The sequence below is a fragment of the Paramormyrops kingsleyae genome, chromosome 23, assembly GCF_048594095.1.
Source record: "Paramormyrops kingsleyae isolate MSU_618 chromosome 23, PKINGS_0.4, whole genome shotgun sequence".
Taxonomy (NCBI): domain Eukaryota; kingdom Metazoa; phylum Chordata; class Actinopteri; order Osteoglossiformes; family Mormyridae; genus Paramormyrops; species Paramormyrops kingsleyae.
In genome coordinates, this window is record NC_132819.1 from 22,109,701 (window position 1) to 22,134,768 (window position 25,068).

The window sequence follows — 25,068 nt, forward strand, 5'->3', positions numbered from 1 at the left end:
CCCCCCCCCCCCCCCAAGATGACATTTTGTCAGGGAGCCTAAAACAGCCACAACCCTGTTCACTATACAAGCCACTATACTATTATTACGACTATGAAGACTGATTCAATTGTATTTTTAAAACTTTTTTTTTTCTCAAAAACCCAGGAACGTGGAATAAATATTTACTTTTAACAAAGAAACAAAGCAGTTCTGAGTGCACACAAGAAGGTAAACTTCTTTGTATCCCAGAATTTAAATTATTAATAGATAATTAAAAGTCATTAATGACCAAGTAAAGTTAGCTGTGGAGTATTATTATATTATTCACATAATATACCGATTACGACTACATAGTAAAAAATGATTTCACAATTATATGTGCTTCGTACTGCTCCCATCAGATGGCGCACCTTTTAGAAAGTCGAGCTCCCGTGTCACGTCATCAACCTGCGACTTTTTTTTCCTGTCCTTGTGCGCAGCGTCGAAAAAGATCCAATACATTCTAGCAAGACTATGGCTAAACTAAGCAAAGAAACAAAACAGCGGTTGCAGCAGGTCTTCCAATGCGGACAGTTCATAATCCGGTGGGGATTTATCCCAACGGTACTTTACTTAGGTCTGTATATATACCAATGTGTTTATTTTTGAGTGCTTATCGGTTGTAAGTAAGCTTGTTATATTCAGATATTCCGTGTGGCAGAATAACAAGTATTATTATTATTATTATTATTATTATTAGCTGGCCATTTGCGATTTGAACTAGCCTTTTGTTATCTGGGTGTCGTTAATTTCCTTGTTTGTAATTTTTGTTTAAATATCATATGACCAGTAAGCTGGTAGTTGCTGCTCTACAGTTAGCATGCAATAACGTCATAATTATATTTCTTACGAAGCTTTTTGTCATATGTAACCGTTTTAGCATGTGCTAGCAACTATATATTAAATTTATCATCATCCGGATTGAAAAAACATAAAATGTGATTATTTACATGTGCCTGTATCCGTGTTAGAGAAATGTAGCTGTACGTAGAGGGATATTCATTGAAAACGTTCTAAATGTCTCGTCCTGTCAGTAGGGGGCACTGTGTCGCCGTGGTATATGTTCTAAACTATATGCGTTCTCACCAGCAGGTGGCGCCCTCTGCGGCCTCTTATCGCGTCTGTGTCCTCACTATTGCTAACAAGTAAACGATCGCATTTTTTCACTGGTTTATAAATTCGCAGCATCATCCTCATTATGCGGTAAAGGAGGTCTGGTTATTGCTTTTTATCATTTTATCTGTACTTAATCGAAATCTTTCCTAGGTAAATCCTGCAAGCAGTCGGTTACTTATCTAATCATAAGCTAAATTAAAAAACGAAACCAACTCCTGAATCATTGAGGAACTGTGTGCATGTCTGGTCATGGTCGTTATTGGTATTACCTCAGTGCAACCTAAAATAGATATGGGAGGAAGTTTTCATTCATGGCTGTGTTTGCGTGCTTTATGTAGTTGAACATTAGCAGAAAATTGTACTATCTATGTCCTGAGTTTCCTTTCAGTGCTGTGCTGATATGATCAACTGGGTCTGAACTCCATTAGATTTCAAAAATGGTATCAAAATGAAAAGAATTAAATTATGTGCCTGTGTTCAGCTATTATAAATTGGCTTAAGTGGCAGATCCTCCAGCAGCAGACACTGATGCCACTAAAGAGAAATTTAATATATAGCACATTTCTCTATAAAACATCATCCTCACTTCTGTTGGGTTTCGTGTTCATTTGGCATTTCGTGTTCAAAATGGCATTTAATGATTGCCTGAAAGGGAGGTTGCCAGTCATCTGGTGACAATTCTGCCGGAAACAGTCGACACACTCCTGCGAAGGGTGTACCAGATCACGGGGGGTAAGCAGGCTGGAGATCAAGTTCTGGGTATTTACTGTGTGATGAAATCCTTCCATACGCTATTTTTTCCCACTTCCTGGTCACTGCTGATGTCATGGTGTCGCATTGCGGAGATGGCCCATCATGTTGAAGATTTTGGCTGTTCCTAAGAATCCCCCAACCCCAAAGGCTTCCGCGCTGAAGGCTCTAGCTTTTTCTCACTTTGTCACTTTCTGACGTCACTTCTCTTTCAGAGTTCTCAATATTTGTATGCTGGCATTTCTTGTGTGATAGATACCCACCAAAGACTTTTGGGGGAAAGTTTCAGGATTAGTTTTTTTTTTTATATATAAAATTATTTTACGTTTTGCAGCAGCAGTGTATGTTGACAAATAGTGCCTGCTTTTGGTGACCCCTTAATGTCTTCTGTTGAAGGCCATAGTGCTCTGGTTAGTTTTTCTGAGTGTATCAAGATTTGAATTTATAAAGGACAGGATATGGTCATTAATTGTCAACAGTCCTAGTTTATTAAGTGATGAAAAGATTTGTTTTGTTTTATCTTCGAAGATTCGGCACAAGCTCTTGAAGCTTGGCTGTGGTGAGTAGCTCAGCAGGTTCACACGCTGTGGCCATGATTGGAATCCCTGGATCGGCAGAGTGATGTCACTGTTAGGCCCTTGAGCAAGGCCCCCCCAGTTGGTCCAGGGACTCGCTGATCCTGTATTCCCAGCTGTATATTGCTTCAGATTAGGGATGCAGGAACTAATTAAAATAGTTGTCTATGAATTTTGTCATCAGTTTGATGCATCTTTGCACTTTGCTGTGTGAATTGCACATAATGACATCATCACCTAGTAATGTTAACATTGGCATGTGAAGCCATTCATGCTTTTCTTTTCCGTGTGCCTTTATATGTCTGACGCAACTGCATGGATTCTTGTGCACATACTACATTTGTCCGTGGATGCAGACTGTCGCGGTCGACTCATGCGTACAGCAGTTCAAAATGCTGAAATAGCATCGCTTTTCAAAATACCATCAGAATGCTATGTGCAGTAGTATGAAGTACAATCATTAGCACTAAATACGGCAGAGACAGTGGCTGTTTGTTTCTGTGCCACTTCTGATACGTCTGTATCACTTTAAACAGAAATTCTCTGCACAATGCAAAAGTTTTATTACTGAAACTGATCCAATTAACACTCTTTCTGCAGACTTGGGATAAAAGTATGTGTAAAATACGTAACAATAGGTCATTCTGGGTTAAAGCAGAAAATTGATGCTGATAAGACTTGTGTTCGGAAAATTTTAGCCCAACACCAGAAACATAATGATGCTTACGTGCTTTTAGGTTATTTTCCAGTTAGTCAGGTGGTTATTCGTAAATGCATCCTCATGAGCAATTTCCTGTGAGCTGGCACCATCTGATAGGCAATGGAAACATTAGGAGATCACATTGGTGATCACTGATCTTCTGTAGGAGTCAGGAAGTCTTCTTGTGAAGTGGCTGTAAGGAGTAGCGGTGTGACAGGTTGAATCTGTATCTGGTTATAACACTGTGAACTCTGGCTGCTGATGACGAGTTGAGCAGTAATACTCTCTGTGTTATTCTTTGCCGCTCAGCATCGTAGCATCTCAGTCTCCACATGTTGGGCTGCACTATTGAGTTTGTTCAAGTTTTGAAAAAGGTTTCTGTCCCGGGTTCGAGAGATGGCCCCGTAACCGGAAGGCTGCTGGTTCGTGGCCCGGGTGTGACAGGGTGTTTTTTTTCCATGGTCCTCTTTTATTAATGGTCCTCTAAGGCAGTGTCCCCCCCCCCATTCTGCTATCTGGGGGTGCCCTGAGGACTGGGTTGAGAAACACTCCCAGTTGTATAAATATGTCAATACGTCAAACTTTTGAATGAAAGCATCTCTTACAGCAGCTGGCGGCCAGCATACTAGTGAGGTTGATCAGTCTTACAAACAGTACCCCCCCCCCCCTCTCTTTTTTGCAGTTTATTTTGCCCCTATCATACAAGCAGGAAAATGTTTTTCATCTTTCATCTGTGGTGAGAGTAACATTGCCGTTTCTTATTCTTTCTTTCTTTTTTTTGTGTCTCTGCAGGGTTCAAACGTGGCTCTGACCCGGGGATGCCGGAGCCCACCGTCCTCAGGTACTGTGTCCACGCTCCTTTTGTTTGTGGGGGGGGGGGGCGGGTAGCATGTCTGCTTACCCCCTCGGCCTGGAAAGGCGTCGCGTCTGAGAGGTGTCATGTGACGTGTGTGTGTGTGTGTGTGTGTGTGTGTGTGTGTGTGTGTGTGGGGGGGGGGGGGGGCAGGGGGGGGTTCTGTAAAGCACTTTGGGTGTTTGAAAAGCGCTACATAAAAATTTGACTTTCGTTCATAACTTTCATAAACTGGTACTTGACACTTACCGGGTCCCAGTTTCCACTGTTACAATCCCAGGGCATAAGTGCAGCTCTTTCTTTCTCACTCTCTACGATGTTCTTGCTAACATCCATGAAGTGCCGCTCATAGCGAAGGTCCGTTTGAGGCTTTTCTGTCTGGATGTTCCGACAGAATCAATATCCATTTTAAGAAGTTGCCTCTGTTTCTTGCCTCTCTGGACCTTATTTCATTATGAATCATTCACTCGGTCCTGCAGACTAGATCCTTTTCAGTGGTAGTGATGCAGGAAGTGCGCAGTTCCATTGCATGTGCGTAATAGCCACCGGGGTCAACATGCATGCGTAGAGAGTTGCGACATCCCGCAGCATGCGTAGCGCATGGCCGGACACTGTGCATCATCTTGAGGGTATGTTTCCTTTCATGAACAAAAAATAATTCACGACATTCCCGTATTTTGCGTGGAATCTTTGTAAATGCAAGTGAGAAAAGTCTTGTGCTTGATCCAGATGAAAGATTGTCAACTTTCTCAGCACATCAAAATTTATGTCCCTAGCCTCCCATTCCAGGTCAAGGTTTTGCCAGATTATTTACTGAGAGTTTCCTTTCAAATTTGTTGCAGTCCTTTACTGCGCGTTAGGCGGCTGTGAGTGTCCAATAAGGTTTTGGTGATGTGACTGATCATCTGAACCGTGAATGTGCACATGACCGCCTAATATCCGCGTCACACACATTTGTCTTGTATTTCACATTACAAAAATGATGAAGATGTCTTTCTGCTGATTATAGTCTGCTCTGGGGATGAGGACTGCGTGAGAATGAAGCCCAGCTGGACGTGTCCTCTCTCGGCTGACTGATCACGGCGCCCGACCGTCTTGATGCCCAAGGTCACCATCCCACTGACATCCGAAGCAAAATGGAAGAGACTTTTATTTCTGCCCTGAAATCCCAAAGAGATACACAACTGTGTCCAGACAAACCTTTATGTCTCTCGCTTGGCTTATATGTGTGTGAAGATCTTTTTCGTTGATGGTCGCTGTATTTTTTTTTAATTTCCCCAATAAATGATCTTCCTAAGGGCACGTATCATATTTCGGATGTTTTTTTTAAGGGTAGCTAAGATTCTGATTACCATTCAGTGTTTGTTTAGGTGTGTGAAGATGGGGGGAAAACACCAGTAATAAGCAAATCACTGCAGATAATATTTTATTGGACCCAACATGGTGACTTCAAAGAATTTGAAGACTTAACCGGTACATTGGCACGGATGGGTAAAACCAGGGCTTATGGTTATGACATAATCGGTCAGTGGCGCGGTGGTCCGGGTGCATTAGGAGATTATGGGTGCAGACCGTGTGAATGTAGGGTTTGTCTCCATGCAGTGTGCTTGTTTGCGGTTGTCTGGCGAAGGTTGCTCTTTCAGGGCTTATCGTTCGCCATTTGCCACATTGCGGCGCTTGCAAATACGGCGCACGGCTATGCAGACCGAAAATTTCCACATGTGCAACATGGAGGGTAAATCGAAACGCAACGTGTCCGTTAAATGTGGGAGGCAAACCTCCAGCGTTTGGAGGATGGTCTGCTCCGGCGGTGCTTGAGGTTTTGGTAGGCGTCATGTCCTGTAAGTGTCGCAGGTACTGTAAGCCTGTGTGCTGGGCTGCTTCTGGAGGCGAAGCGTTAGCACACTTACGTATATATACCCCAGATGGGGTTAAGTTATGGGAAAATATTGCAAACGCTGCAGTTGGATGTGTCACTTAGGGTCCGTAATGTCTGGACCAATAAGTACGTTTTTGCATAGAATCCCTGGTAGACTCTGGGGGAGAAATAAGTGTTTTCACGCTCATGTTGTCACACCAGTGAAGAAGCTGTACACTGGACAATGATCCACAGTTGGGACAGAATACAGAGCAACTGACTTGGTAGGACCTAGATGAGGTTGCTGGTTCGAATCCCAAACCAGCAAGATACGGCCCCCAAGTACTGCTCCCCGGGTTCTGAATTAGCTGCCCCCTGTTATGTCACTATGTCACATATGGAATAAACGCAGAGGATACATTCCGTTGTTGTGCACTGTGGTGTATCAACAATGACAATTAGTCACTTTACTATCGTCACCGTAGCTATTCAATAAGTATGCAGCACATTTAAATGATAAATCCTTTATTTGCCATTTGCTCAAGTGCAAGTACAGAAACATCGGAATTCTTCTCTTCTTCATCTTTCCCACCATAGTTTGAGGGTTAAGGGCCCACAGAAATCAAAATCATCTACCAGCAAAGGCTCAAACCGTCCGATCAGGGGTACAGAGAAGGACAGCATCTACAGGCCACAGATCAAGATGCCCGTCCTGTGCTCACAAAGTCACATTAGCTTATTACCCACCGATACATTTTTTCAAGTTTTTATCAATTTTATACAGCCGACTGTACTTAAAAAAAATAATTTAAATAAATACATAAATATATAAATGCATCCATGTATAAAAATAAATTATTGATTACAAAAATCAACTGACCTTTCCAACAGTTTTTGTACATATAGGTGTCACAGTGAGCAGGAGAGGAGGGTCTCCACGACCCGTCCCCTGCCGTCGATCTACCCGAGCACACACGCACCTGTCAGACCGTTTCATCGCACCGCATCGCTCGTAATGAATAAATAATTAAAAAAAATTCAAGTCCCGAGTTAACTTCGTCAGTTAGCTTTGAAAAACTCTGTCACTGCTTTTTCCAGCAGTTATTCGTATGCACATACCCCGCGATTCAATGACTACTCTGTGCCTCGTGCTGCAAATCACTATGTTATTTTAGAGAGTAGTTCGGTCCTTCTGTCCGCGGTATGTGTGAGCCCGGAGTCTTCTTCACGGGCGCCGATTGATGAAGCGGACGGCCCTGTACGTCTCTGCCATGAAGACGCCGAGCTCCCTGAGAATCACGTGCACCGTGATCTTTCGCTCCCACTCGGTCTTGTCGGAGGGCAGCGTCGGGAGCGCGCCCTGCGAGCTCGAGTCCGACTCCTCCACCTTCGGCAGCTTCGGGAAATTAAAAAAAGAACGTGATCGGTGAATGGGCAACTGTAAATATACATGCATCCGGATTAAAGTCATCTCGAATTATTCAGTTTGGATGCCTCTGAAATAATGACGACGTCTTTAGTTTCAAAACAACAATTAACTAGCTACAAATCCCTAATCAGTAATATAGGCTATATAATCGAATTTTTAAATTAGGCTATATCATCTATATTATTAAGTGGTTATATCATTTTGAAAAGATGCTCCCGGACTCACTTTATCTTTTATACTGCGAGTTAAGGTGTCTGTCCTGGAGATAACGTCATCAACCTTGCTGGATCCCGGATTCTCTATCTTCACAAAATCCAGGTAGGGTCTGTACAGCTGCAGTTTGCTCGCAATCCCACTCAAACACCTTTTCTACAAAAAGCGGGATTTAAAAAGCGAGTTAAAGTTTGAAGAAGTTACAGTCACGACCTACTCACATGGCACATTTTGCAATGAACTGCTTCAGCAGATAGGCTACTTAAACACGTGAACAGAAATTGTTTTTAATTACATATGGAGTTCCTCAGTGCGATGCAGGATAATTATGGAAAATTTCTTAAAGTTTCTTACTTTGTTGAATTTAAGAGAAAAACAGCCGTCCTCCACGTTCAGGTAAGGCATTGTGATTTTGTGGTCCTTGTACGACGACATGCTTTCTTGTGGCCAATTTTTCGCAAACTAAAAAGAGCAAAAATGATAAAAAAATGTATATGATTGTTTCGTTATTTTAAAATTCCGATGAAAAAAGTAGATGACATCATTTAATTCAACCAGTAGCCTATTTCTGGAGTTCTGAATATTTGGATTATACACTGTCAATGGGCTTAAATCTTTAAATAAAGCTTGCAACGGACGACGTCTTTATTGTTTATACGATGTGAAGTATATAAAAATGTCTTACGTGCTCATCACGGAGACTGCCGATCAGGCAGACGAGAACTGCCGAAAGATGCTCCAGATTCCTAGACGTCGGATCGAGGCTGCCATCCCCAGAGGTGTCTGAGGCGTCTTCCAGGTGGCTGACGCAGGGGGCTCCGTGGGCAATCAGCACTGCGAGAGGCAGCAGTGCAAAAGTGAAAGGGAGACCTGCGATGAGGAGAAGTGCAATGGAGTTAAGTTCCGCTGCAGGGACTCGGCGAATCGCAATCGATGAAAACGAGATGCACTGACGTCGCACTTACTCTGCATGATGATCCGGGCTTGAACCTCACTTGACATGATCTGGTCGGACTCGTTTTAAATAGACCTACTCGGTAATTTCCAGTGGAAAGTGATGATTTATCAAATTGTTTTCCGGTTAGCCAGTATATCCTATTTCGTTAAATAATGATACTACTACTACATTAATAAAAAATTATATTGTATTATGTTGGTTATCATGTATAATAATTTTCCACATTTCAATGTACAGTAAGGAAGTACAAAGTACAATGACACTGAAAAACAATGAAGAATAAAACTATGTTTGTGTGTGTGTGTGTGTGTGTGTGTGTACAGCACTGTGCAGAAGTCGTAGGCAGTAAAGGAAAAAAATTGTTTAAATGATCTTCATGCTGGTAAAACTATAATGTTATGCCTGAAAAAATGTATTAGCTTTCCTAATACCCACCGTCCAATATCACTGAATACATTTTGGCTCGACCACCACCACCCCAACGTGTTTGGCTAATCAATACCTCACTGAGTTATTTAGCTAATTAATTAATTAAGCTGGTGGTGAAATTTAAGGAGTAAATGGAATGGCTGGGGTGCGTCTGACTTATTTTTTAGTTTGGTGTGGAAGAGCTTGACTGGCCCACACAGAGTCCTGACCTCAACCCCATCGAACACCTTTGGGATGAACTAGAACAGAGATTGTGAGTCAGGCCTTCACATCCGACATCACACAATTCCCACAGACACACTCCAGAACCTTGTGGAAAGCCTTCCCAGAAGAGTGGCAGCTGTTACAGCTGCAAAAGGGGGACCAATTCTATACTGATGTCTATGGAATTAGAATGGGATGTCATGAAAGTTCCTGTAGGTGTAATGGCCAGGTGCCCCAAAACTTTTGTCCATATAGTGTGTGTGTGTGTGTGTGTGTGTGTGTGTGTGTGTGAATATATATACTTCACAGATTGCAGGGCATTACACAAACCAGAAAACATAACACAAGAAAAGTAAATGTCTTCTTTTCTTACTTTTATTATTAATATATTTTTTGGATAAAAAAAAAAAATATATAACAGTCACGGCGATTAAACAGAGCTACAGCAATCGTGGCAAAAAAAAAAGTTTTTGCAATTACATAACAGAAATTTTGAATGGTCATCGCTCACAGTGTTGTAACACAGGGCACTACGGGGAAAGGGGGGGGGGGTAGACAGCGGAACTGCCACCGGTGGGGGGTGGTAATACGGAACCAACTCCAGCAGTTCCTTACAGTTTGGTTTGGAGTATCTGTGCACAGAGGTAGAAAGTTCAGATCCACAAAGTACCAAACAAAATCCAGACCAAGATTTTATTTCAGCAACCTGTTCAGTACTCTGTGATTGTGACTCTTTATATTCAACTGGTTGGTTGAAACAAAATCTTGGTCTGGATTTGTACTTTCTGGACCTGAACTTTGTTAATAATCTGCATGATCTATTGACACGGCCTTTCTGTTGATACTGATATTGTTGAGCTGATTCAGCAGACAATGGAAGCAGATTATCTGTTTTTTTTCTTCTTCTTTTTTCCTCCTCTCTCTCCCTCTCTCTCTATCTCCCGTCTTCTCCCTTTTCCCCCCCACCTCTCTCTCCCTCTCCTCTTGAGGAAGTAAATAAAATAATAATAATAAATAAATAAATAAATAGAAATAAAGCAGTCCTCCGCAAAGGGGTGGCGGTGGAAGGAATATATATATATATATATATATATATATATATATATAAGATATTGTTGAGCTGTCCAGGTGACAACTAGTGACACCTGAGTCAGAGGGCATGACACAGGACACGCTAAACAAACCACCACACTGGGGAGAGTGTTTATTGATTGATTGGGTGTTTCTTCTGGCAAAGAAAATTCTAGATGGCCTGATAACAGCTGTCCAGATTGGGTATTTTTTGAGTTTCTTATGTTTTATTTTCTGCTGTCTACATTAAACTTTACTTTGCATATAAACCAATCTGCTGCAGTGTTTCCCTCCTTGATGACTTTCATTTTACTAGGAAAACAGAAGGAAATCAGTGTTTTGTGACGTGAAACTTCTAGCAAATACGACAAATTTAGCAAAAATCATGGTCACCCTAGAAAATAATCTACAACACAATGAATCCTGGAATCTGCTTAGTGATGCCTAAACCTTAAACCGAAACAACCATCTCAGATTATCTACTTTGGGAGAGAAGATATGGGCTTTAATACTTTTTTTAATAATAAAATGGAAATATGAAACATTTCTGTCCATTAAGATCAGTGACAAATATACACTATATACACACTGACACACACACAATATTGCCAAGAGTATTGAGACACCCCTCCAAATCATTGAATTCAGGTTCCAATCACTTCCATAGTCACAGGTGTATAAAATCAAGCCCCTAGGCATGCAGGCTGCTTCTGCAAACATTTGTGAAGGAGTGGGTCACTCTCAGGAGCTCAGTGAATTCAAGCGTGGCACTGTGGCAGGATGCCACCTGTGCAATAAGTCCATTCTTGAAATTGTCTTACTACTAAATATTCCACAGTCAACTGTCAGTGGTATTATAACGAAGTGGAAGCATTTGGGAACAAGAGCAACTCAACCACAAAGTGGTAGGTAGGCCGGGTAAAATCACAGAGTGGTAGGTAGGCCGGGTAAAATCACAGAGTGGTAGGTAGGCCGGGTAAAATCACAGAGTGGTAGGTAGGCCGGGTAAAATCACAGAGTGGGGACAATGTATGCTGAGGTGCACAGTGTGCGGAAATCGCCAACTGTCTGCAGAGCCCCAATACTTTTGGCAATATAGTGTGTGTGTGTGTGCGCATATATATATATATACACTCACCTAAAGGATTATTAGGAACACCTGTTCAATTTCTCATTAATGCAATTATCTAATCAACCAATCACATGGCAGTTGCTTCAATGCATTTAGGGGTGTGGTCCTGGTCAAGACAATCTCCTGAGCTCCAAACTGAATGTCAGAATGGGAAAGAAAGGTGATTTAAGCAATTTTGAGCGTGGCATGGTTGTTGGTGCCAGACGGGCCGGTCTCACAATCTGCTCAGTTACTGGGATTTTCACGCACAACCATTTCTAGGGTTTACAAAGAATGGTGTGCAAAGGGAAAAACATCCAGTATGCGGCAGTCCTGTGGGCGAAAATGCCTTGTTGATGCTAGAGGTCAGAGGAGAATGGGCCGACTGATTCAAGCTGATAGAAGAGCAACTTTGACTGAAATAACCACTCGTTACAACCGAGGTATGCAGCAAAGCATTTGTGAAGCCACAACACGCACAACCTTGAGGCGGATGGGCTACAACAGCAGAAGACCCCACCGGGTACCACTCATCTCCACTACAAATAGGAAAAAGAGGCTACAATTTGCACGAGCTCACCAAAATTGGACAGTTGAAGACTGGAAAAATGTTGCCTGGTCTGATGAGTCTCGATTTCTGTTGAGACATTCAAATGGTAGAGTCAGAATTTGGCGTAAACAGAATGAGAACATGGATCCATCATGCCTTGTTACCACTGTGCAGGCTGGTGGTGGTGGTGGAATGGTGTGGGGGATGTTTTCTTGGCACACTTTAGGCCCCTTAGTGCCAATTGGGCATCATTTAAATGCCACGGCCTACCTGAGCATTGTTTCTGACCATGTCCATCCCTTTATGACCACCATGTACCCATCCTCTGATGGCTACTTCCAGCAGGATAATGCACCATGTCACAAAGCTCGAATCATTTCAAATTGGTTTCTTGAACATGACAATGAGTTCACTGTACTAAAATGGCCCCCACAGTCACCAGATCTCAACCCAATAGAGCATCTTTGGGATGTGGTGGAACGGGAGCTTCGTGCCCTGGATGTGCATCCCACAAATCTCCATCAACTGCAAGATGCTATCCTATCAATATGGGCCAACATTTCTAAAGAATGCTTTCAGCACATTGTTGAATCAATGCCACGTAGAATTAAGTCAGTTCTTAAGGCGAAAGGGGGTCAAACACCGTATTAGTATGGTGTTCCTAATAATCCTTTAGGTGAGTGTATATACACACACACACACACACACACACACACACATGACAGACATACATTCTGAAAAAATAAATGATGGGGATAGTAAAAATGAAAATGTAATCTGCAAATTAGGCATTTTGTACTAGTATGTGTGTAATACTGATTTGACGCACCACAATATCAGTGAGACAGTGGAGTCAGTATCGCTTTTCTGAGGAACATCTGATTCACACTGATAGCTTGGAGGGGAGCTTTGATGCTTGGAGCAACATCTACAGTGAGCTAAACATACTGGTCTCTCCAGCAGTAGTATTTTGTAAGTGCAGTCTTACAGTGAGATGTACACGCTGGTGAACAGTAATCATGTTACTGTTTTACTGTGAAAGATTCCTTGGCTACAAAATTAGTCAAAAAAAGTTAGTCCTCATTGTGGTTTCATACTGTGTTTTTTTTAGTTAAAGAAATATATAAAACATGTCTAAGTCCAAAAATCACCAGAATACTCACAGATGAGAAATAGGGACCAAGGAATTAACCAGTTTCACTCTTTAGTGTGATTAGTTAAGGACAGAAGACGGCAGGAAATTAGCTGTATGTGAGAGAATTCCGCCTTGCAGTCAAATGCAGTGCAGGTATTATTTCTTGTAAATGGTTTATTGAAGAGGCTTGATTCCGTGGGGGGGTTACCCTGCCCTTACTTTCACAGACTCAGTGAAGTTGTAAAGTCCTGTCAGTAGTAAACTGCAACATCAGCTTTTCAGGAAGTTATTATACTAATCAACGCCTTGGAAACCACACCCATGAATCGGCAGAGACGTTCTCCCAGGCATCAAAGAAAATGATTTCGCTTTTTTGGTTTTACAGAGGAAATTTATGGGGACTGAAGCCTGGGTTGTACCAGGCTGCTGTAAGATCGGGTAGGTGAGGTGTGAAGAGAACATGAGCAATATGGTTCTTTTATTTTTTTGTTGACTAAAAATATGCTTAATAAACAGAAAGAATGAGATGTGCGGGCAGCACAGCCTGCCAAAGGCATCAAAAACGTTTGCACGATATGCCTGTGCATGAGAAAGTTTCCTGTGAGTAACCCCAACGTCTTCCGATAGTCCAAAAACTCTCTCTACATTGCCTGTAGCGTATGAAGGACTGGTCTCATGTCCCGCGTGTCCTCATCTCCTCTGCCCCTCGTCCTGTTTCCTGGGGAAGATTCCAGGCTCTCTGTAACACTCTAAGACGGATGAATCCCAATCTGCCCAATGGCTGAGTTTAATCTAGTTGCACTTCGCTACTAGTGTAATGAAGAGGGCAGGGCTGGGGACACGGTCTGCCATACCAGCATTTTCCACGGTGGGCTCGTGGGTATGTGGGCCAGCAAAATTTACTGTGGGGGACCCCGAAGTCCAGGGCCAATTTTTAATCCCAGTTCAGCCTTGGGAGAGGGGCATACTACCCAGAATTCCCATATTCTGGAAGTAGAAAAATATCCATTCCTGCATAGAGGTAGGCTTTAAGGAAAATGATGAAATAACTACCTCTCTTACATTCTGTACAGCAGGTAGATACCAATATTAGAAAAATCATAACTGCTAACAGGCAGTAACTCAGGTGATGCAATTGCGTAACTTTTGCTAAGTTTCCTGGAGGGTAACGTCATTTTGTTATTGATTACTATAGTTAGCATTGTGCTACATGGATCCAACAGACAATACACATTGTTCTTAAATAAAACACTACTGTACATAAAACATTTAATCATTTAATGACGTATTCCTGTGTAGGCGTGTGTTATGACTGCTACTAATGTGACCATCAGTCATTCACCCACATCCCACCCCTCCACCCCCCCTGCATAAATCGCTGTTGATTAAGCCCCCCCTAATCACATTGGTTACAGGCCTCAGCCCAAGCAACACATCTAGAATTATTTCAGTGCAATTATTCCTTTAATATTTATTTTGAGTTAGGCCCATATCATACTTCTGTTATTGCGAAAAGCCAGGAGTTCTAAGTAAATACGATGCCTGCCTTCACTTTTTGTTTGACTTTTGACATATACGATTATATATGATTACGCTGTATAGCGACCAAAAGGGGGCAGTGCACCTCCGTTATATCTTCAGCTTACTAGACCCTGTATACAGTGTATCTATCTAGTGATGGGCTAGCTATTCTGGGGGGGCAATCAGTGGGCCATTCAAGTTATTTTTTGGCATCGAAAGAGAAAGGAGGGGGATTAAAAAAATTATGGGACATCATTAATCTGCTAATCAAAGAGCGGGGTGCCAGCGGGTAAACTTACCAACCAGGGCGGGGGCAGGAATGCTGAGATACTGGGCCCCACCTCCTCGAGCACCAACAATCGCTTCACGTTTAAAATCGGCGTCTGTTTCTCAGATGCACAGTAACTAAACCTCGATCACGTTTGGAGGTGCGGAGGGACCAATTTGTATCTTTGAGGGTGCAAATTGCTTGTCACTCAGGCTATACCCTCAAGAGTCTGCCAATTGTACTCTAGCTGAAAGTAAATTTAGATCTTTTAGTTTAATTTAAGGTATAGAAATAGACTCAGCAACATTTTGTACCATTGGGGTATATTTATGTTGTCTGTACCTTGTCTGTACCCATTTTTCTGACAGAAAAGGGTGTAGATTTTCGTATGGACTATAGGGACATGTGGCTACCAATGCTGTAGGAGCAGGTTACCTTGTGTGTTTAGGAGAGGGCGGGGGCTGACTTGGCCCCCACCGATGTTGAAACCAAACCTATGCCCTGATATGCCGATTGTTTGCATTAACGAGCAGTTGGATATAATAGTGTCCATGCTGTGGGTTCGTCTAATAGGCTACTGGAAGAAATGCTAACGAGCGGCACTATTTCTGCAACAGAAAGCTTCGCACTAAGATCGGAGGTCAGATCGCTTTTTGTTTCAGTAGGCCACCAAAAACGCCCGCGGCCGGCCGTTGCCATAGAAACATCAGCAGATTGCCTTGATCCAATCCAGGGCTTTGTGACGAAGTAAAGTTGAGATAAAGGCACAAGCACAAGCTCCTCTGTCAGAGCAGAGAAACGTGGTTTATATGAACATGTGTCACCTGCTTTTGCTGCCAATGGTGAGTAAATTACTAAGAGCGAGTGTACACTAGGTGGCGCCCGAAAGCTGGTTATTTGATGTAGCTACTACATCGAGATGTACGATGTACGCCGGTTTCACGCTAAAATTATTGATTCTTGAATATCTTATGGTTTCTTGATCCATGCGTTTCCTTTGGGGGCTCACCTCACATTCACCTGAAACACGAGAAAGAAGGAGTGAACTTTGTCATTGATTCCAGCTGACATGCATAGTTGACGTGCCTCAACATATTAATCCCGAATTATGCATCAGTTCAAAATAACAAAAGTAGTCGTTCCAAGTTTATGTATATGACCTAACACTTACGCGACCAAATACTACGCTAAGCACTAGGTCGAATGGACACACTTTCCTGTATGCACGCAGAATTAATAGAAAATTAAGAATTTATCGTTTCAGTTTTCATACTGTAGCCTGCTCTTTTATTTACGCATATATTTACCGCCTATTTATAAAGATAAAGACTACTGGTGTTACTGCCAATTCTGTTTCGACTCTCTTGCCAATAGCTAATTGAAAATGAGCGTAGATTGCTTGGTACCGTGCAAAAGGCAATTACTTGAGTCATAACAATGCCATGATCGATTTGGGACCACAATCCGCAGCTACCGGGAAAGCCAGGCAATGACTGTGATACAGCGGCACTGAACCGGGAGCGCGGGATGCGCGGACTCGCCTTTCACATGATCCTCGCCTCTCTCTCTAAACGCTGTTTTGGCGGAATTGGGATTGTATCTCCCCTCCATTTGCCACAGGCACTCTTCAATATTTAATCACGGCTCCGTTTGAAGAGCGATGTACGCACTGTGCTTGATGGAGGGGGGGAGGGGGGGGGGCGTTATCGGTCGGGATGAAAGGCTGTCTGGGGGCAGCAGAAATTCGCTCCTATACATACAAAATCTTCGCTTTCAAGTGATGCCGAGCCTGACAGGCTCAGCACATGCAGAAAAAAAGAAATATCGTATCCCTACACGATGCACAGGAAACGGAACTGTTTTGTTCTTGACGAAATCTTTACCTGCCATTGACTGTTATTCCAGTTTAATCAGTTAAATCTTTTGCAGTAGTGACCAGAGACCTGTACAGAAGCTTGGAGACTTTTCCACAATGGGCCAGTGTGACGTGAAATGTTAAGGAAGATTTAGCTGCTTAGCTCACTTTTTTATTATTCTAGGCTTTATGGCTGGAACAGTTACTGAAGGATAGCAGCTTGAATGGCTTCAGGTTAGAAGGTAGTGCCTCTAACCACTATGCCCCCTAGTTCACCAGATGGTACTACACATGGTCCACTTAAACTTGGTTACATGGCAAAGAAATGCCAGTTTTATGTCAGCAATATGAAACTCCAGCTTCAATGATCTTCTGAAGGAACGCCTTTCTACCCGTGAAAAGCATTTCACCAGACGGTTTGTGGTTCACAGCAATATACTGTTTAATGATGGTGCAAGTGACATTGAAAATAACCGTTTGGAAGAGACCAGCTTTCTTAGGTGACTGTCCTTTTCTCCCACCAATAACGTCAACAGCACCTAGGCCTCGTCCATAGTTGGGATCAGCAGCAGATACTGTGGTTCAGTTCTTAGTTCTCTACGATCCAAAAGGGGCCTTTTTGTTGTACCCTTGAATGATTACAGTGCATTGCCACACCCACCACACAACAAACCAGCTCAGGGATGAGATCCTGAGTGCAGCTGGGCTGTGGGTGATACCTCAGCACCACACTGAGTGGGTGGAGTGCCAATCCTGCCACCAGCCCCCAAATTTCCCTGTAAGTTGAAGGACCTCCTTATAGGGCTGGATGTTGATTAACATCATACCCAGGATGAAGCAATTGCAGGTTAAGGGCCTTGCTCAAGGGCCCAACAGAGTACAATCACCGGTGGCATTCACAGGATTCAAACCAGCAACCTTCCAACTGCTGGCACAGATCCCTAGCCTCAGAGACACCACTCCACCCTGCTGTATAACTGTGCAATAATGTTTAGTTGCTTTAGTAAAAGCTGATTTGAGCCTCTAGCAAGGTGTTGTGTGGTTCACCAGGCTAAGCTGCTGTGTCTGCAGCCAGAAGGTCACTGGTTCAAATCTCAGGGTTGGTAAGTGGGCAAGACTCTTAACCCTCAGTTCCTTCCAGAATTGTCCAACCCTGCTTTCTGAAAAATGTATGTTGTTCTGGAGTGTGCTAAAAAAATGTAAATTGGAGCATAGGCATTTGATCAGTACAGCCCCCAAGAAAACAAGGGGAGCTGTGTAGTCAGGATGGGTGGGGGGCTCTCCTGAATAAGGAGGTTGTGGGATTTCAGTGGATGTCTGTCTTTTCCCAGCTCCTCTCGCTGCCGCTAATGGGTCACACTGAGCCTCGCAGGCATGTTTAGGATGCACGTCTTGATTACATGGCATATATATCGCTGCAATGAGACACTGGAGGCTTTTGGAAAAACAGGGAAGGAAGTGTCATTCAGAATAGCTGTGTCACAGAGGAGCCTATTAAAGAAAATCCCATTTAAACTTAATGATGTCTCACTTCCCCTCATCTCCTAATTTGTTTTGTACACAAAACAAATCCGTCTTTAAGACTGGGAATGAGCTCTCTAGATATGCAAGCACTTTGTCAACACAAACAAAACAAGAGTTGTGTATCACACAAGGCGGATCACCTAGCCGATGGTCCGAAGAGAACAGGGATCATATTTTCTTCATTCTGAAAATGTTGCGTATTGAGACCAAAGGGGAATTTTGTGTCCATTCACAAAATTGTTCACATCCTGGAAGCTCTGTGGTTTGGAGTTTTGGGAGACATTTCATGAAAAGTTCCATCCTCAAAATAATCCAAGTGCTTTTTGCAAGGTTTGAAACAACTAATAAATAATTTTTGGACTCCAAACGTGAGCCTGTGCTTTACATACTAGTAAAAGGTACCAAGCCTTTTAACATTATATTTGGTTGTATAATACATGCACCACTTAATAATGGCGAGATGACGCTAGGAGCCTCTTCCTTGCTCTTATATTTTGCATCCTATATCTGAACAGATGCAGCAGGTGAATATTCATAAATCTGGACAGACTCCAAAGGCAGCTGAACCAGCTGATGGCCTGCCCACCATTTCACGCGGACAATCGCAGGTCTCCCAGCCAGGCTCCACAGAGCACCACCCCAACCACAAAAGGGCTTCCAATGACAGAACCAAGGCTTCGGATTCTAAACTGATGGGTCACTGTCACATCTCATTGGCCACTTCCCCTGCTCTCATTGGCTGGAAGCAGTGATTGTCAGCCCATGGTAACTCCCACCCACGCAGGGATCCAAAGCTCCCTTTCTGTCATTATATAGCTAGAAATAACTCAACTTTACTGTTTCTGTTCCAACTAATTAATGTCAGTTAGTTTCTATCCATAGCAACATACACTACAAGAGAGTACATAGTTAATTTATCAATGTTAATTTAATTTAAATGATTCGAGCCCAATGTTGAACGTAAAATCCTACGCTCTGGTTCACCTGTACAATGTCTGCGTCAATTTATGCTCTTTTGCGTGTTTAATGCTTATATAATGACATTATATAAGACACGCCAATCATATGATGAGTAACAGTAGAATACAGCGAAGTGCCCAATTAAAAATGAAGTATAATAATTAAAATTGTCTTCCAGGTGATATTAATAGGTAGTAAAATATCAGTTTTTGTCGTATTTTGTTCATTTGTATTCTATACTGTGAACAAATAATGTATAAATGTTATTAGTTCTGAGGAATTACATATGTTTATTTGCGGTTGGAACATGACATTTAATTATATAGGCTAATCGGTTGTGATAAAGTACAGCTGGCAGTAGTAATGTGGTTACTTTGAATCGCAAAACAATCGTTTGAACAATCGTTCAAACGACGTTTCATTGAAAGAAATGCAGATATTCCTCATGGGTTTGTAGTGACTTTAAGTCATCTTTACTCTTAGACACTGACATGTGGAAAATCCGGTTTCGAGTCAGGTTACATTCCCCTCATTTTAAACATTAGCTCATTTTAAAATAATGAATTATAAGCCTCTATCCAAGTGTAGAGCCCTTCCTGAACATTCAAAGCCTTAAATTAACTGCATATGAAAAGTAGCGCATCCGTTCAGATTGAATGAATTAGGCATCCGACTACGGCGGTTTTCCAGGTATTAGTCTAAATGAAGCAGGCTGTTCTCCGGAGACTGGCCAGGTTATAATGCATATATTCATTCAGACATACATACATGCATGCACGCATGGGGTTTTGAATGCACTATGGGGGAGGAGGAAACTCGTACGAAGCTGCCGCTCGCAGTGGTGCCGTGTTATGGAGGTTGACCAAAAGCCAGCAACACCCAGTCCGTGAATATCCCCCAGGGAGGGTGGAGGGGAATGTGGAGGGAGGGTGGAAGTGATGCAGCGATATTTCCTGCACCTGTGGATGAGCTCACTGGCACCGTATGCACGTAGGCTGCTCCGGAGCGCAAAGCGGACGGGCGGCGCGGGGCGGAGCGGATGCGCATTCGGGGGATCGGCGATCCGGGGCCGCTCTCCGTGAGTCCTGCGGGAGGGCGATGGAGGAGGCAGCGGACGGCGCTCCCTCCTCCGCGCCGGAGGACGGCCACCTGGCGACCTGGCGCTGGGGCAGGAACGCCAAAGAGCAGGTCCAGCTCAAACAGAAGATCCGAGACCTGCCCGCCCTCCTGAAACACGGGCTGCATCTGCGGAGAAAAAGTGTAAGTGCGGCCGCCGCTTCCCGGTCACCGTGTGCCGTTCATTAGCGCTCGGAGGCGTGCAAGCGCCTCGCGACGGGCTGTGGGTCCGTGGATTGCTGTAAGCGGGAGCCCGGCTCCTCTGTCTGCGTCGGGTGCGTCCAGGGGGCGGTTGCCTCCCTTGCATGCGCCCCTAGGATGCATGGCAGCAAAATACGCGAGGTTATACTGCAGCGTACATTTAGCAATGAATGAATTCATGGATGCAATTAATGCATTAGATTCGATTTGATTATATTTCATGCATTTTTATTAATTTGATAATTCGCCGTGTCTAAGACACCGGTGATCGGTAATCTACAACCTCCTGACTTATATTTGACCCTCCTGGGATGTTGGTTTCTGGTTAAACAGCATCTTTCTACTTATCCGGAGGACTTGTAGCTCAAAATGGCACGGTCTTTAAATGAAAAATGCATTTATTTTAATGGAAAATAATTACTGATCCTGGCAGTGTTGGGGGTGATTACTAGTAAAACGATACCCGCGTTATCGTGTTTTTGAAATCCAGAGAACAACGTAGTAAATTTCAGTCAGGTTGGGAAATTGAAAGTACTTCTGCTACTAGGTGCAACTTAATCGTGCCAAATGTGTCCTATCATTTTAAAACTGCAAGGGCCACTCAGCCGGATTATTTTGCAACACGTGCGTGCACCTGGGGGGTCTTGGGTGGTTGCTCAACCATGTAATGACCGTTGGCAAAGATGGACGGGAGTACTTTATGATCTGTCAAGCGAAGCTGAAATAATTGCTATCGTAGGTCCTTGAACACCTAGGATGGACTGCATGCTTGTCAGAAACTCGGGAAGAAAAATATCTTGATTGCTGGTCAAGCGTCCTTCAGCAGGTGGAGCAGCGTGCGTGGATTGTAATGGTAACCAGTCAGTTCTCAAGTCACGCCAGGCAATATTGACGGTATAGAGCAGGATTAGGCATCGTCCTGAAGCAGCTGGGGTTAAGGGACCAGTGCTGGTATGGTTGCTTTGCTAGTCATGGGATTCAAACCCATAACCTTTGTGGGCTGAACTGTTTCTGGAGCAGAGATGACACTAGCCATGGTCACATGGTGACAGGAATCCCGGCACACGCGAGCTGGGGAATGAGTACCAGGTCTGTATCGGGCTCGTTTATGAGACTCTGGGAGCCGCGTGTGGGAGTGGGAGGGGGAGGCAGCTGCCGCGATAATCCGCAGGCAGATCCCGCTCGCTCCTGGGAAGTGTGGGCGCCGCGGGGGCCTCGTGCAGGCTGAATCAGGCGCGCGTGAGGACGGCCCCGACTCAGACGGCGCTCTCGAGCCCCCCCGGGAAACCTTGCGCTCTATGTCGTTTATCAGTTGTGCCGTTACTGCAGTCCAATGGCGCCGTTTTGCCTCCAATCAACAGCATCATTATTGTCCCTTTAGAAATGCTGGATTCTTAGTAAAAATATTCTGCGGGGCTGGATTGTGGGATGCCAGGTTATATATGGATTCAAAGAAGCATCATACTAGATGATGGTCATTACTGCTACAGGATAACATCATAGAGCCCAGATTTCATCATGATGTCCTGAGACACAAGTCCTGCCTGAAGTAATTATGAAGGCCTTCTGTCTTGTAAACAAAAAGCCCGTTAGAAGCTGCTGATGGTTTATGTACTTCAGTTTTGGATGAATGTTGTGTTTTAATGATTTTGTAGCAGATTTTTTTAATTATTATTTTTTCGGTTATGATCAAGGCGCTGAAGCTCTTGTTAACGTTGTGGGGAGACAGGATGAGATTCAGGAACCAATGGAGCGCGTGCAGAAATGGGAATAAAGTGTAGTTTTTGGTGTGAGGAACCGCGAAGCTCCAGATTTTAGATCCATCTGTGATGAGGCGGTGGGAGCCGGGATTCTGCGCTGAGCGTGAATAACACCGGGAATAACATCCAGCTCTGATTATGTCTCATAAAACCAGCTTTATTAAAATGGCACGGCTGTGCATAAAAAAACTCACCAATCTAAAATATGTAGATGCAGTAATACCCGGTTTTGCATGATTGCTGTACCCCCCCCCCGTCCAGTTCCCGCTCACAGTTGTAGCAATTAACTATTAATCCAGCTGTTAAAACTTTAATTGATGAATTGCTAGCTCTTATTAAACCGTGGAATCACAATGAGTTGAGCTCGCGAAAAGTCACACAAATTTAAAATGCCAATTTAAAACGTAACAGTTAAGCATCAATGATTTAATCCGACGTTGGGATTTAGGCAAATACAAACAATAGACTCGTGTGTTACATTTTAATTTGAGTCTCTTAACCGCGGTCACCAACTGATCCTTTGTGGAAACAACTAACGGAATCCCGACCAGCCAGACTGGCACTTTTCCAGTATGGATCTGTTTGACTGTATTTTCGCAATGTATTTGATTGTTTCAGTAGCTGTAAGATATTGAGATGGACACCTTTTACATAACATATAATCCCTGCTGGAATTATTTCACTAATTACCATAGCCGAGTTCTGCATCTCCCTGTGACGTGTGTGCGCGAGTTCCTACACAATGCCCGTTATGCTTTACTTATTTAGTATCTGGCTTGATGCTCGCTGAACATTCGCTCATCCCACCCTCGTTTTTATCCTCTTAAAATCTGCGTGTGACTTAAGTCTGTCCCGCCGTTGGCTAGAAAAACAACAGTTTTCAGCTTGACTCGACGTCGCCCATTGGTCGACCGGATCTCCATCATGTACATTTTTTAAAGACTCTTTATTATTCAGTGCATATAGGACGTCAGTGGCCCTGTCTCGCAGATTTTACTTTTTAATATCTGCCTTAAGGTTTCTGGCAGGCATACAGTGTGCGTATCCCAATGCTCCTGTGCTTTCCGACCCAGTGACACTGGTAAGAGTGTAATTTCGGTCCTGAGAATGTAGTGTTTTTTTTCCTTCACGCTTCTATGGGATTCGCTGGTGATTTAGTGGCATCATCTCATTGGGCGTGACGGGATTATCTGAGAGGGACGAGTTGCGGCGTGCCGGTTTAACGGGCCGGCGAGTAAAGCCCGTCTCAAGGCCCAAAGCTTTAATCTTGCCGTAATCCACACCAGGCTGATGGTGCCTTTCCCTCAGCCAGCCGGAGAGCCCGGTGTGGGGCTTTGAGGGAGGCCGCGCTGCCGGTGCAATTCCTTGCCTGGTGGTTCTGTGGAAAGCTGCTGGACGTGCGTATTGGTACACGAACACACTTTGCCCTGGGAACGCATTCCCTCCCGCTCCACCTTCCCACCTGATCCTCGGAAAATCAGCTCAGCTGGAGCCCCACCCAGGAGCAGGTTGAGCGTCCGGCCAGCGCCTGTCCTGCTGCGGCACTGATGCCTCACGGGGGCTCCGGCCTGGATCAGGCTGAGCCGCAGACTCCTGCACTCCGGGCCGTAAATGAAATGCTTTTAAGTGTGGGTGTGATTCTTTGGGATGGACTGGAATTGTCTTTGGGGGACGTTAAATGGCTATAATGCGATGTGAGGCCATTTAGATTTTGATCAGACAGCGAGTAGGTTGAGGGGTGGGTGGGAATTGGTCACTGAAGATGGATTTATTGAGAGAGTAACAGCTTGGCCGCGCAGTACTGCAGTGGCTAACTGGATGGTGTCACTGGGGGCTGGTGACCTGCCGCATGGTCGCCCCTCCCTCAACTGGGTATTCGTCACGTATTTTTCTCATCCCCAGTCGATTTGTGTCTTGACAGCAGTCCCCTGACACTATCCCCGGGCCCAGCGTGGGATTCAGCAGGCATAAGGTAAAGGTCCTGCAAAGTCAGGAGAACCACACAGTGCTGTGTGTGTGTGTGTGTGTTCTATCTGTCTCTGTCTGTGGGTGTGACTCTGTGTCTGTCTGTCTATCTGAGTGTGTTTGTATGTCTGTCTCTGCATCTGCGTGTCTGCCTGTCTGTCTGTATCTATATCGCTGTGTCTGCCTTTGTCTGTCTGTCTGTCTGTCTGTCTCTCTATCCCTGTGTCTGTGTGCATGCACCGTCTCACCATTCCCCTCAGAGCCCCGCGGTCCCTGCTCTGTTCCCCATGAAGACGCCTCTTTGTGACGGGCCGCTTGCCCATCCTTCCCCATCGTCCTGCTTCATTCTGTCCCCACAAGCCCACATTGGTGACTCATTAATTGCCGTTAATTATTATTTATGGAGGCGCTGTGTGGCGACTCTCAGAGCAGCTGCGGCCCTTATCAGTCTCACAACCCAGGCGTCTGCGGTGCTGGGATCGTGGGGCTCTTACTGATCCAGTTTGACCAGTTTTGTCTTCTGTCTGAGCTTTGCTGAAGGATGGGATGGTATCTGGCTTGCCTTCCTTCCAGAGTGCATCTCCAGTTTCTGACTTGGGCATTGTTGCACGCAAGTGTGTGTGTGTGTGTGTGTGTGTGTGTGTGTGTGTGTGTGTGTGTGTGTGTGTGTGTGTGTGTGTGCACATGTTGGTAACAGAGGCCCACTCTGTCTCCCAGGCCTGCTCCCAGAGCTTTCCCTGTGCAGGCCGCGCTCTCAGGAACGCCTTCCTATCCCACGGTCCATATCCCGGCAAGGAGAGGATACACCTGGCCCGCATTATCAGGTAACACTCCCCCACGCTCTGCTTGGGTTCCTGCGCACGTGTGACCGGTCGTGTAACCCTGTAGTCGTGATGATTCAGTTTAAATTCAATCACGTTTGCAT

The 25,068-nt window shown here is 44.2% G+C and overlaps 3 protein-coding genes across 7 annotated transcripts in view; 2 read left to right on the plus strand and 1 right to left on the minus strand.

Moving 5' to 3' along the window:
* The first annotated feature begins 423 nt into the window (after positions 1-423).
* Positions 424-5,317, plus strand: tomm7 (translocase of outer mitochondrial membrane 7 homolog (yeast)). The gene is made up of 3 exons (XM_023817655.2): positions 424-598; positions 3,955-4,003; positions 5,025-5,317. Exons 1-3 carry the CDS (start codon positions 496-498, stop codon positions 5,038-5,040), a joined length of 168 nt encoding a protein of 55 aa, XP_023673423.1. The 5' UTR covers positions 424-495; the 3' UTR covers positions 5,041-5,317.
* A 1,064-nt stretch (positions 5,318-6,381) lies between these two features.
* il6 (interleukin 6 (interferon, beta 2)) lies at positions 6,382-8,493 on the minus strand. The gene is made up of 5 exons (XM_023817654.2): positions 8,481-8,493; positions 8,201-8,385; positions 7,870-7,977; positions 7,528-7,671; positions 6,382-7,269 (listed from the first exon to the last, which is right to left on the minus strand). Exons 1-5 carry the CDS (start codon positions 8,485-8,487, stop codon positions 7,099-7,101), a joined length of 615 nt encoding a protein of 204 aa, XP_023673422.2. The 5' UTR covers positions 8,488-8,493; the 3' UTR covers positions 6,382-7,098.
* Positions 8,494-15,571: 7,078 nt separating this feature from the next.
* The window catches only part of rapgef5a (Rap guanine nucleotide exchange factor (GEF) 5a), a 54,469-nt gene continuing 44,972 nt past the window's right edge, over positions 15,572-25,068 (plus strand). Inside the window, exons 1-3 of one of the 5 annotated variants that reach the window (XM_072705402.1) lie at positions 15,572-15,604; positions 24,100-24,150; positions 24,861-24,967. In XM_072705402.1, the coding sequence (XP_072561503.1) occupies positions 15,572-15,604; positions 24,100-24,150; positions 24,861-24,967 (191 nt within the window). Of the gene's footprint in view, positions 15,605-19,882; positions 20,362-24,099; positions 24,151-24,860; positions 24,968-25,068 lie in introns of those variants that run through there. The other 4 variants (XR_011984869.1, XM_072705400.1, XM_072705399.1 and 1 more) reach the window with 4 other exon arrangements.